This window comes from Pieris rapae, chromosome 24 (genome assembly GCF_905147795.1).
Source record: "Pieris rapae chromosome 24, ilPieRapa1.1, whole genome shotgun sequence".
NCBI classification, from domain to species: domain Eukaryota; kingdom Metazoa; phylum Arthropoda; class Insecta; order Lepidoptera; family Pieridae; genus Pieris; species Pieris rapae.
Genome location: NC_059532.1, coordinates 4,946,485 through 4,959,177, shown reverse-complemented (window position 1 = coordinate 4,959,177; position 12,693 = coordinate 4,946,485). Strand labels below are relative to the sequence as shown.

The 12,693-nt window shown below is 33.2% G+C and overlaps 1 protein-coding gene and 1 long non-coding RNA gene across 2 annotated transcripts; both read right to left on the bottom strand.

Annotated features, from left to right (window-relative positions):
* Window positions 1-435: 435 nt before the first annotated feature.
* On the bottom strand, window positions 436-10,691 carry LOC111003781 (endocuticle structural glycoprotein SgAbd-1). Its single transcript, XM_022274465.2, has 4 exons — window positions 10,440-10,691; window positions 3,997-4,093; window positions 2,364-2,470; window positions 436-1,574 (listed from the first exon to the last, which is right to left on the bottom strand). The coding sequence occupies exons 1-4, from the start codon at window positions 10,464-10,466 to the stop codon at window positions 1,512-1,514; spliced, it is 294 nt and encodes a 97-aa protein (XP_022130157.1). The 5' UTR covers window positions 10,467-10,691; the 3' UTR covers window positions 436-1,511.
* A 796-nt stretch (window positions 10,692-11,487) lies between these two features.
* On the bottom strand, window positions 11,488-12,480 carry LOC123690343. The gene is made up of 2 exons (XR_006751024.1): window positions 12,339-12,480; window positions 11,488-12,260 (listed from the first exon to the last, which is right to left on the bottom strand). It is a non-coding gene; the product is annotated as an uncharacterized LOC123690343 (long non-coding RNA).
* Between the last annotated feature and the right edge of the window lie 213 nt (window positions 12,481-12,693).

Sequence of the window (12,693 nt, the reverse complement as noted above, 5' to 3'; positions counted from 1 at the left end):
TATGTATATACTGAAATGTGTAATATTGAATAAATAATATCTTATATATAATCTTCTTTTACATGAAAATGTGTTTATACATGTATTTTATTTATTTAATCTTATAGCTATTACGTACACAATGCTCGATGTACATAATACTTTTAGATAATCGAATTATTCTAACTCTAGCCTAAAACGTAAATTATTTATATTTATTAAAAAACACAACAACAGTTGAGAATTTACAGATAACACAAGTACCAAAAAAATACAGTAAGAAAACACAACATAAGTAACATTTAGATTTGTAAACCTTTAGACAATCCAAGTTTGTTTGCGTAGCAACCTCTGGACCCAAAATTTTGTATTATGAGCTCATATTTTCAATAATAAACATAGTTCTTACCCAGCTTCAAACAAAGTGTTTCATTTATTTAAATTCTAAAGTGTTAAACCTCTTAAGAATAAGCCATAAACTTAAATATGTCGGGACGGAATATGGGTTTACATATATAATTGCATTAAATGATACGCTTTTTCGATTTAAATTTTTATCTTAAGCGATTTCAAACGAAATAATATTATAGCTATGCTTAATATAGTTAAGTTAATTTAACAATATAGCTATTTTTGTACTGGGATCCAATAATGTATGAAAATAGTGGCGTCAGAAGCGGAAATATAACTTTCCCAAAAATTCAATAAAATAATAGATATATTTCCTTAATTTCTGTAATTCAAATAATGTACTAAATTATTTCGTCTGTAATGTTCGTTTTTATGTAATAATTACTAAATATTAAACGACATACGGTCTTTTAAGAAAAGAGCGTACCAATTCTTATAAGGCCGGTACCACACTCACTGGCGTAGCATAGGGCGGGCGACGGTGGTGGATCTTATATATTACTTTCGATGGGGTAGCACCACCAACTTCCGTGCCACCCTAGGTAGCTACGCCACTGACCGTACTTGCGAGCCTCATCTTATCTTATCTTAATATTTTATATTAAATGGGCATCTGATGAGCCCATTTAATATAAAATATTGTTTAAACAAAATCCCTCCACGTTATTTCGCATAAAACTGTATTTTTAATTTATAAAATGTCTATTGTAGGAAGTTGATAATATTTGAATTACTAGAACATATATTTAGCTATATGTGCTAAATATCCTAAATATTTGGTCACAAATTTCATGAAAGCTATACAAATATAATAGATTATAGTATTTCAAATAAAGAAACAGTTTCAAGATTAACTTTCGATAAGTGCTCTTTGAGATGTGGAGGAAAACCCTATAAATAATTTTGGAAGGTATTTTTTTATTACTTTTATTCATTATACTGACGATACATGTCGTAATGTAAAAGTAGTTTAATTATCACGTTTCAAAATAATAATAATAATGAACTGGTTCTCAAAAGAACTTCAAACGATTACAGAACTTCATTTTGACATTTGACATTAACGACAATCTGAACTTGACACTATACACTAATACAGTTACAAAAATGGCGGTTATCTATCATTGCTTAGAGAGTTTTGGCTGGAATCCGTTTTCATCTGCTCGGTAGAATACGTGGATCAACTGTAAAATAAACATTATAAATTTTTACATTGGAGAGTGGCTTATTCTAAAGCATCACTAAACGGCTATTCTAAAAAAAAATAAGTAGAAACACACAATACGCACCAGTGGTGCGAACTAGGGGGATTTGCTCCCAGATTTAGGGGAATCCAGATATTAAGGGTGTATTTGAGCTGTATACTCCTGTCGAATCCAAAAAGACGAAAGGATAAGTGCTGATCATCCTCCGACTACTGTGACTTGCCGAAGGCCCTAGTGCCATTAATGAACCTTAACTTTTAAGCGCGTGTTGTGGCCAATTAAAAAAAATTTGATAGAAATTGGCCACCCACAATACACAATTAGTAATACTCGTGAAGTTATTCTAAAAGTGGAATTAAAAATCGCGGACTATGATGTCACGTATGGCTTATTTAGAATGTTCGAATCTTATCACCATGAGCCTATTTTAGTACAGTATTTTTTTATTATAGGTACAATGGTCTTCAAATATTACATCACATCCATTACTAGTATGTTTGTCGGTCTCCTGATTTATAAATTTTGTGTATACTTTTTTATTGTTCTACTGTCATGTTTTGTTTTGTGTTTTCCTTTGTATCTTATTTTTTGTCAGTAGAACTTTCTTATTCTCAGTGAAAATTGAAATAAATGATCTGACTTATGCATTTGGATCAAAAACATAGGCAGAGATTTATGTGCAATATCTATCTCTGTTTCATGTTAAGGACTAGAAATTATAATCGTACAAGTACAGAGATTCGAGTATGAGATCACATTGTAAATAACCTGTCCATCTGGAGCGGTGTACTGGTACTGTCCTTCTACAACCAGAGCTGGTACTCCGGAGGCAGCAGGCTGGAGAGACCCTCGCTGCTCGTGGTATATACCACCATCTGGAAAGTCAAAAGGAAATAATTGCAGTTAATGTTTTTTAGTCTTGAACGAAAGAAGATTAAATGAGTTACGCCAAAGTTTTTATGTTATGATTATGTGAATTGAGGGAATTATTAAAGTAATTTTTTTTTTAGTTTTTTCCTTAATAGGGTTGCCTGGCCTGTTTGTTGCGCTTGTTAGCGATAAGGCCGCCTGTTGCACCCCTTGTATTTTTGATGTATTATGTTATGTTATAATATTTTTTGTATAAATGTAATAAAGTCTGAATAGGCCTTTCTCCAACTTTGAAATGTTCCTTTTGGAGTAGAGACTCTTGGGTCGTTCTGAATCAGTGCACTTACAGGTGCTAGTTGAAGATTTAAGTTGACGCCTGATTAGATAGATAGTACCGGCATGGGGCCACCGGTTTCCTCGTTCCAACGTGTTCAACGAATAGATATCGCAATACGGCTAGGAAATGCCAGCATTAAAGGTACTGCTGCAGGGACCAAACTTTCTAAATTTGTTTTAATCATCTTTTTATAATTTATATTATTCCTATGAAGGTTAAGAAAATTGTCAATACTGTATATTTGTATATTGGAAGTAAATGAGTCGTTTATTTTTAACTTATTCTATAATAATAAGCCTTTATTCTTCCACATCCTATTTACACAAATTAAATAACATAGATATGAATACAATTTTAACTAACATGCGGCCATTCTTGTTCCTTTTGGACCAGTCCATTCGGTTACTGCTTTAGACCATCTGTCATCTGAATAACGTGCCACGTGGCCTGCCCATCTCCATTTAAGTTTTAGGGCATATTGCTCAGCGTCAATAATTTTGGCTATTCTGCGAATACATTCACTTTTACGTTTTTCGCGTATAAGGTATAAGGTAGGTGGGCTCAATTTCCGCAACTAGACTCGAAATTGGTCCGTTTTTCGTAAGGCCCTGGATACTCGAGCCAGCCCAGCTCCTTCCAGAAGCACAGAAGTCTCCTGGGCAGTTCACAGGCTTCTCGGAGCGACCTCACTGTTCCGAGGATTTTCGTACGTTGTTTAGCCACAGCCTCGCAATCCAGAACTACGTGGGTGTTACATTTGTCGCGTAATTGAATTTGCAGAATACTCCTTTCTATTGCACGCTGGCACGAACTTATTTTGGTTTTTGTTTTGTTTTTGAAAATCTAAGTTTGTGCTCCATATTATGTAAGGCAGGGCAGCAAGCAGGAATCCACCACCTCTTTCTTTAGCTTAAGTGGGAGCTTACATTTGAGGATTTCTTTTAATCTCCAAAACTTCTTCCAAAGTGTGGTGATGCGGCTGGAGCGCCGCTTCTTTGTCATGTCTTTGTTTCTTAAATTAAACTTGTTTACCAAGAGCTGTCGTGTAGCTGTCTACATATTCGACGGCTGTTCCGTTAAGCATAATCGGGTAAATGTTGTTATTTGTTGTAACTTTTGTTTTCGAAGTATTTTCGTAACGTATTCTATAATCGATGACTAATATTAATGTTAGTGCTACAAAAAAGTTATTACCTGTCTGAAACGCCCATCGGTAGGAACCATCTGCGCCTGGACTGTCAAAATCGTTTCGCACTATCACATGTCCCTGCGATTGAGTCACTAATGTCAACTGAAATAATTAGAAATCAATGAATAATTTGAACCAACGAAATCTTCAAACGATTTGAAGTATAAGAAGGAACTTTGGAGAAAACATCAGTATCGCTGCCTAAAAAGCACTCGAAACTACTTATTAAATTCCCAACTCTTTTTTTTTATTTCAGTCCCCAAACATTAACAGTTTTAGCACCTCCGCTAGTTCTTGTCCCAAAACATATTGTCTATTAAATATAAATTACCAAAAGTATACAAAAAGTTAATTATTTGTGTTGGAGCAAATAAATAATTAATAGTAATATTTTAAAACTAGTATTTAGCAGCCAGCTTAGGTTGTAGTTTCTACTCGTCTCTTTTACGAACTTTATTTTTATAATAGAAAAATATAAGCGAATGCACGATTCATAAATTCCCAAATATTCTATTATCTTTTATTTGTCCAAATCGAAACCGGATTGCCAGCTATTCTGTATTCAATAATTCTTGAATAATTAAGCAATTTATACACAATACAAGTACTGATTATAGATAATAAAAATTATGTTTGAAAAATATTTCTGTATAATTTATCCGACGTCAAAATAATTATTAGTTAGTAGTTCTGTATGGTTACAATTCGATATCTTGCTAGGTTAAAAAAAATATGTGTATTTTTTATGGTACAGGTGGCTAACATCAGACGGCTCACAGGACGATGGAAACCACCCATTGAACTGAATAAATTCTGGCAAGAAACGAGCGGCAAGCAAGTTTGTTGTTTGTTGGCCATTTTGGAACAAATTTAAAGTTACGTCATATTGATTTAATTTTGGTATACCTATTTCACATTTTGAAATCTATTGAATCTAATACATTATTTATTTTCAATAAAAAATCTTATATGTATATTTAAATAGCTTTACAATGGCATTATGAAATACACGCCTCGTGAGGTCAGAGGTTAATTCCGAACAAACACAGTTTTTTGTGTCCACATACCGACAGATGGTCGCATTGTTTTCGAATTAGCATAACGAATCGTTTACGCCACTCCTCATTGTGCAACTGATTAAAGAAATTTTGTGTATTTATTTAAAAAGCTTACATATAAACACAAAAATAACCAAAAACAATTATTTGTTTTATTTTATTTTTTCTCTCAAACATTTATTTATGTAGGCAACGCAATGTTTGTACGTCAAAACTGCTAGTTCCAGATACTGCCAGTTGTCAAATCAAGGGCGTAGAACGGAAGAGGAGAACTGGCAATAAACTCTCCGCCACTCTTTTTAACCGCCAAGTTTTTTCTTTTACACTTTCTTTGTAAGGAGCTGCAACCATTACACCATATGACATGTTAGGTAATAAAGAATAATAAAATAAATTAATAGCAAAGAATTGAGAAAAAACAAAACAAAATATTAATCATAACTAAAACTAAAAGATAAAAATAACAGTAATAAACAAACAGAATTAAAACTTAAACCACATTAAGAAGTTACGTAATGTTGGTAGACTGTTAAACACATCAATATTTTCATCAATGTTTTGTAATAAAGTTGTTAGAGCGAGATAGCCTATTCACTGGACCATTAAAACTAGCAGATAAGCGAACCGTAGGTACCGACAAATTAAAAGCCGCCCGCGCGGCCAAAAACAGTAGCCATAAACAACAGACTAGGGTGTAAAACCGCCTTCACCGGGGAAGGCGAGGGCCTTTACTTCGCTCACTCCAATGAGCTTCCGTCCTGCCCTTCAGGCGATTGACCACCCCGGGACGGCCCAAGCCGAGGTTCGAGTCTCACAGGAGACGCCCTTGCGCGAGTCGCGGGAAACCCCCCCTTTCCGGCTGAGCTAAGCTCGCCAAACAGCCCGTACTGAGCTGTATAGGCCCTCAAGGCCAACAGCGAGATTCCATTTGATGAGAAAGGAAAATTTTGTAAGAAGATAAGTGAGAATAACTGAAGATAAGTTAATGTAAAATTTAATAAAAACTCCTCTGTCAGTAAAAGGTGGAATCAATTTTGGAATAAAACCGGAAGTTTCTACGTACGAGTCATACATAAATAGAAAAGTGCTACGTGATTCAAACCTATGACCTCAGTGTATCACACTCGAGACGTTTATAAAAATGATTCTAGGTCAAACGCAGTTAAATTCCCACTTCACAATTTCGAGTGCGCTTCACGGCACTCGTAAAAGGTTACGTACATTTGTAAAATGATCAAAAATTACGCGAAACGCATTATGGACTCAATTTCCGCACACCCTAGCGTTGTGCGGAACAATACTCGAAATTTATTGTGTAAGATTATTTAATGGGACTTCTAAATGGGCCATGTTTTGCTGCAACACATGGCCCAGAAAATTGCAAACAATGTCAGCCACACTATGCAATATTGCAGTAATGTCCCGGCCATATAGCCAAACATGTTTTGCATAGAGACTTATGGCCGATATTGCCCTGATGGGTTGCCGGATGATCGCTAGGCTATCGAATTCAACTGCAATATTGCACAGCCAGTTCTATTGTTGTTTCAGTCATTCTCTTTGTTATGGCACAGTGTATCCTTTTCTACGTGACATGAAGTTTGCTATGAGTGAAGTGTGTCTGTTGCTATATTCTGTGTTTTGCGATCAGCTGTATTTTGACAACTACGTAAAAATAGTTACTACCTGATCTAACAAGTAAGAAGACAATTACTGATTTTATTAATTAAGACATAAGCACTCCGAGTTGTGGGATATAAAAACCGGCATATACAAAAATGGAAATGCTAAAAAAGATGCATGGAATGAAATCGCTGAAAAAATGCAATACATTTTCCAACTTCATTTTGTTCCGTTTGGAGTAGATCCTCTTGGGCTATAAGGTTCAAGAGCACGGCGGTATTCAAAAATTTAGTTGGCGACTGACTTAGTGTTAGTGGTTTCCTCGCTCAACGAATAAGTATCGCAATGCAGCGAAAATCGCCAGCATTAAAGGTGATCTTTTTAAATTTGTTTAAAAAAATCAGTGGCACAAAAACCTCTTTAGGTCTTGGCCTCAGATTTCTGAATCTGTTTCATGATCATTTACAATCTAATAGGCAAGTAGGTGATCAGCCTCCAGTGCCTGACACACGTCGTCGACTTTTTGTAAGACATGTCGGTTTCCTCACGATGTTTTCCTTCACCGTTCGAGCAAATGTTAAATGCACATAGAAAGAAGTCCATTGGTGCACAGCCGGGGATCGAACCTACGACCTCAGGTGTGAGTCGCACGCTGGAGGCACTAGGCCAACACTGCTGTAAAATAAAATTAGTTTTATTTTTATCCCTATTTAATTAAAGTCTGATACAGTCTTTGGTCAGCCTGGACCAAATTCAAGACCTACTAGAAAACAAGTATACGTACACATAACGGACCAAATTTTACCTGCCCTATTGGAAGTTTGTACTTCCAACGGAGCATGTGATGATGGCAATATCATCATCACATGCTGATCATTTAAGGCAGGCAATTAATTAAATACAAAATAAGTGTTACGTCATTAATAACCAATTTCAAGAATATATATATGTAAAGATCAAAAGATAAACTAAAAGCTATATTGTGTAATTGATTGAATTAGACAAGGCTGAGATCTTATATAATGGCTGAGTCAGCGTTAATACGTATTATATTATGTAGATTTAAATAGATTTGTCAATATATTGAAGTTTTTATTGTAAGACATTTAAAAAAATCTTTGTTTTTACCTATCTATCTGTCTATCTGTGTAACATCATAGTCATAGTCATAATATCTTCATTCATTTAGGTAAACATGTACACTTATGAACGTCAAGAAAAACAAATTAAATTAATTGTAAATTTCCATTTACCACCAGTTCGCAAGTCAAGGGCGTAGAGCGGGTAAGAAGAACTGGCAAGAAACTTTCCGCTACTCTTTTCAATCGCCAAGTTTTTAATACAAATTGTTTGAACTGGAGCAAATCAATCCCAAGGATTAGGATCATTTAGGTATTCGTCACATTTATAAAAGGCTTTATTAATTAATTTACTTTTAACAAGGACTTTGAATTTATTTAGTGACAGTTCTCTAATTTCGCTTGGGAGTTTGTTGTAAAAACGAATACAATTTCCATATAAGGAGTGGTTTATCTTCTGGAGCCTGGTTGGTCGCACACTCAAATTAGTTCTATTACGCGTATTATACTGGTGAAAGTCACCATTTGTTTTAAAATCGTTTAAGTTTTTTTGTACATACAACAAGGCTTCAAGAATATATTGACCGGATAATGTCATATTTACTCTACTCATCAGAAAACAGTCATGTAGAAAGCCCGTTTGATTTTGAATCAGTGGCGGATATACTAGCAGGCTGCATCCTAGGGCGGCTACCTCATAGAAATCGAAAAGATTTCTGATTAATAAAATATCAAAGATATGATATTGGCACAGGTGAACTGTTATTTTCCTACAAAGGTCTATCGATATACACCGATCCTACCAACCGTGGATAGCTTGTATCGACAGATGGTTATTTCAATCCGTTTATTGGTTATTGGCACTTTGACCTTTCAGGGCTTTGACCATAGTTTCCCCTTTAATTTTATATGAGGTTATACGTATGTCATAAATTTGTAACCCGCTTCAAAAATTAACTACTAGTATGTTACAGTTAAATATACTATTTTATATTTAACTGTTAAAATTCAATATGCACTGTCTAGTAGTTGCAGGAGTTTTTGAAGTGAAACTTCTTTAGGATCGTTGTGATATCAAACCGGATGCAACGGATGCAAAAAGAGACAGAAACATTTATTCATATGATTTAACGTGGGAGAAAATGAGATAGATAAACTTCTTTAGAATCGTCGTGATTTCAAACCGGATGCAGCGGTAAAGAGAGACAGAAACATACATTCATAAGATTTACCGTGGGAGAAAATAAGATAGGAGGCATTATACAGCCTCTTTTAACTGCCGCTTTTTCATTTAATCGAATTTCAAACTTTCGTTGTTTTAGTTTATGCCACATGAAAGATTTATAAATTTTAAATTATAAGTTTAATACATTTAGATAGTGAAAAATGTTTAATTTATATATGATTAATTATAAAAACGTTGTTTTTGAAGATTTCACTTCTACCACGTGTGAATTGCACATGTTTTTTTGAATTGTAGCAGATTTCTGTCGTAGAGTAAATTATAATTTCTTTATTTTATATTTTTTTCTAAAATAAGTGCGACTAAAAACAATACACACACATACAAGAACCATACAATAATAAACAATTATTGTATGGTTCTTGCGTCAGTTAGGCAGCTGGGTAGAAGGATTGATTAATATCTAACTATATAAGTAGATAATAAATAGTAAAAAAGGGTAAATATGAAATTATTACAAAAATGCTATATTTCAAATTTTCTTGGCGGTAAACTTAGCTTTCGGGTATTAGCTTCGACTGTCGATCTTAGCTTAATTAAAAAAAAATCAGTGGCGCTACAACCTCTTTAAGTCTTGGACTCACATTTCTGAATCTGTTTCATGATCGTTTTTAAATCTAATAGGTAAGTAGGTGATCAGCCTCCAGTGCCTGACACACATGGTCGACTTTTCAAGTCTAAGACAGGTTTTCTCACGATGTTTCCTTCACCGTTCGAGCAAATGTTAAATGTGCACATAAAATGTCCTGGATGAAATGATTTAAATGTCCATTGCACAGCCCGGGATCGAACCTACGACCTCAGGTATGAGAATCGCACCCTGAAGCCACTAGGCCAACACTGCTCTTAACATAATTAATCGATTCACAGAAAATATATTAAAACTTCTAGATCTTATTACTTAGCGTTAAAAAAAAGCCTATTTCCCAAACAAAAAGATCTAACAATCTGTCGAGACGTTTCGCAGTATTTTGGGGTTTTTATTTACTTTGCACATATGTAATGTAGAGTTACCGTATCAGTGCGGACTGAAGTAATTATTAGAATAAGTATCAAACAGAATATTTTAAATTAACTAAGCTATATAAAATGACTTAATACTATTTAAAAATAACCAATTTATTATTTTTCTACTCGAATTAGATTTAAAAATAATATGCATGTAAGTTAAAAAGGTCAGCGAATAAAGGGCTTTTATTAATATTATTATTATAACAATTTGAATAAAACAAAACTATGTAATTGATAGAGATAATAGATAGAGAGCTAAACGACTTCTCCCGGAAGCCGGCCGCATCGTAGAATAATATAATTGTATTTTTTTTTTGTATATTGTATGTAAAAAAGATAAATAAATTCTTATCAATATTAAATATAGACAACGAAGCTGCATGGCTTTGGCCTTAGTATTCTTAATTATTTTACACAAAATAAATTCGACTTACCATTAACAAAGCAAATAAAACCTTCATAGTGATAATTAGCACGACACAAAACCTCCTTCGTCAATTTCTATATTTGTATGTCGATTAAACTTCGCGCGCTTTATTGACATTTGACATTATTTGAAACTAATTTAAAAAAAAAGGTGCGTGTCAAAATGAGTCTCTAAGTAAACTGTTAATAGTTAGAATGTTTGAACCTCTCGCCGTTTTGTAATTCAGTGAATGCAACTTGATTTCTAAATTATCGACTTAACAATTATTATATAACCATACATTTGTAACAGTTTGTTTATATATGTAATTGATTTTTCACAAAATCCATCTCATGATTGGTAATAGCTTCTTTGAAGAAACTCGAAATATTATTTTCAAGTGTGGTATGTAATTGGTGTTTCCTTTATTATTCGAATTATTAAAATCTATTAATAACGCGTATAATTATCACATAAAAATCAATAAAATATGTTTAGTTTAACACACGTACTACATTAATATTATATATCTAGAGGCAGAATTATATTTGCTTGATAAAAATTGAAAATAAAAACAATAGCTATGTTTGTAATTTTTTTTAATTTCTAGTGCGTGTGAAACCAATCATTTGTAAGGAAGAAACATTTATTAACACAACATTACAAATAAAAGTTAAATCAACTTTACAACAGCTTGCCACCGAGGTACGGGAAAAAGGAGCAATGGACCATAGGGAAAAAATTTTTATACTGTATTGTATTTTATTCTATTTAATTTGTGCTACTTACATACTTCACAATAAAAGAAAGAAAAAAAGAAAACTTCTATAATTGTAACAGATATATTTTTGTTACATATCCTGTATTTTTGATGAGTCATATTGATATTGATAAATCAATAAATAAACAATAGAGTAAGAGTAATAAAGAATAGCATTATTGTTAGGAAGAGACGATGTTATTTATTTAAAATCGCACAGTTGTCAATACACAAGTACAGTCAGAAAATTTGGTCATAGAACCAAATTAGCTACTTACATTACAAATCATGAATAAATGAATAACAAAATACCATGTATATAAAATATAATATAATCTTCAATCCTTAAACTCCTCCATATCTTAAGAAGCTGAAATTCCTGGGATCTGAACTACCACTATATACTAGCTGCCCGCTGAGTTATTTACTTGGTTTGTCTACTGCAATAACTGGAAAATCAATTCGACTTAGGGTCCTTCAAGAAAAGAGTTTACTAATTCTTATTATAGAATGTTCATGATGGTAGCATCTGGTGAGCTTCCTGCCCCTTTAGCCCCTGTTTCATAACACTCTCTGTGTGACAGTGTCTATTCTCCCCTCATCTAGAAAGGGGCTTTATTAAACAAATTCTTGGAATTACCAAACTGATTACTTTTATGAAGGCGATTAAAACATTTGTATTGCGACAGAGATGTTTTGATGTCAGTTCAAATATGAGGTTAGCGTAATTATGGCGTTTTACGAAATCTTCCTTAAAAGTATTTGTGAGTAATATCATTGAGACGTAATCGTCTAATATGTGTATTAACAAATAAATTCAAGGTTTTAGCAAATACATGATCTATGAGCCGTGGCATGTCACGTGCTCTTAGCGATTGAATCGTGTTGAAGACTGGGATTAATAGATACGCACTATTAATACTAAACAAAATGAAATAATTATTAAGATAACAAGACTACAATATATAAAAATGGCACAGGTATCAAAGTTTTTTAATTTTGATTTAATTTAAACATTTGATTTAATGTTGTTTTGTAATAAGGTTATTATATACCACTCCTTCTCGAAATAAAAACTCAGTTGGGTTTCTGCAATAAAAACAGATTCATTTATTTATTTTCTGTTTACAAGATAAAATTACAAAAGACAGTTAGAAATAGTCTTACCTGCAATAAAACAGAAAACAACATTATAAGTTTTTACTCCAGGTGATTTACTTATTATTCCTTATTAAAATTAATAACCTTTAAACCAATAATTGAAATCTTCAATGTTCGATATTTTTAGGTTAGAATCCCGACCATCGAGTATTCATGTTTTACCATCGATAACCCGAGTCTATCACTCTGTGCGAAACGCGGCAAATTCAAACATAAAGATGATTACGTCTCATATAAATGAGAGTCGTTATTTTCTTTATATACTATTATAATAATACAAATAAATAATAATTAAGTCCTTTTTATTTCCATATCCTTTGATTATGGTGAGACCTGTTAAGAAAAACAACACCTTAGTTCA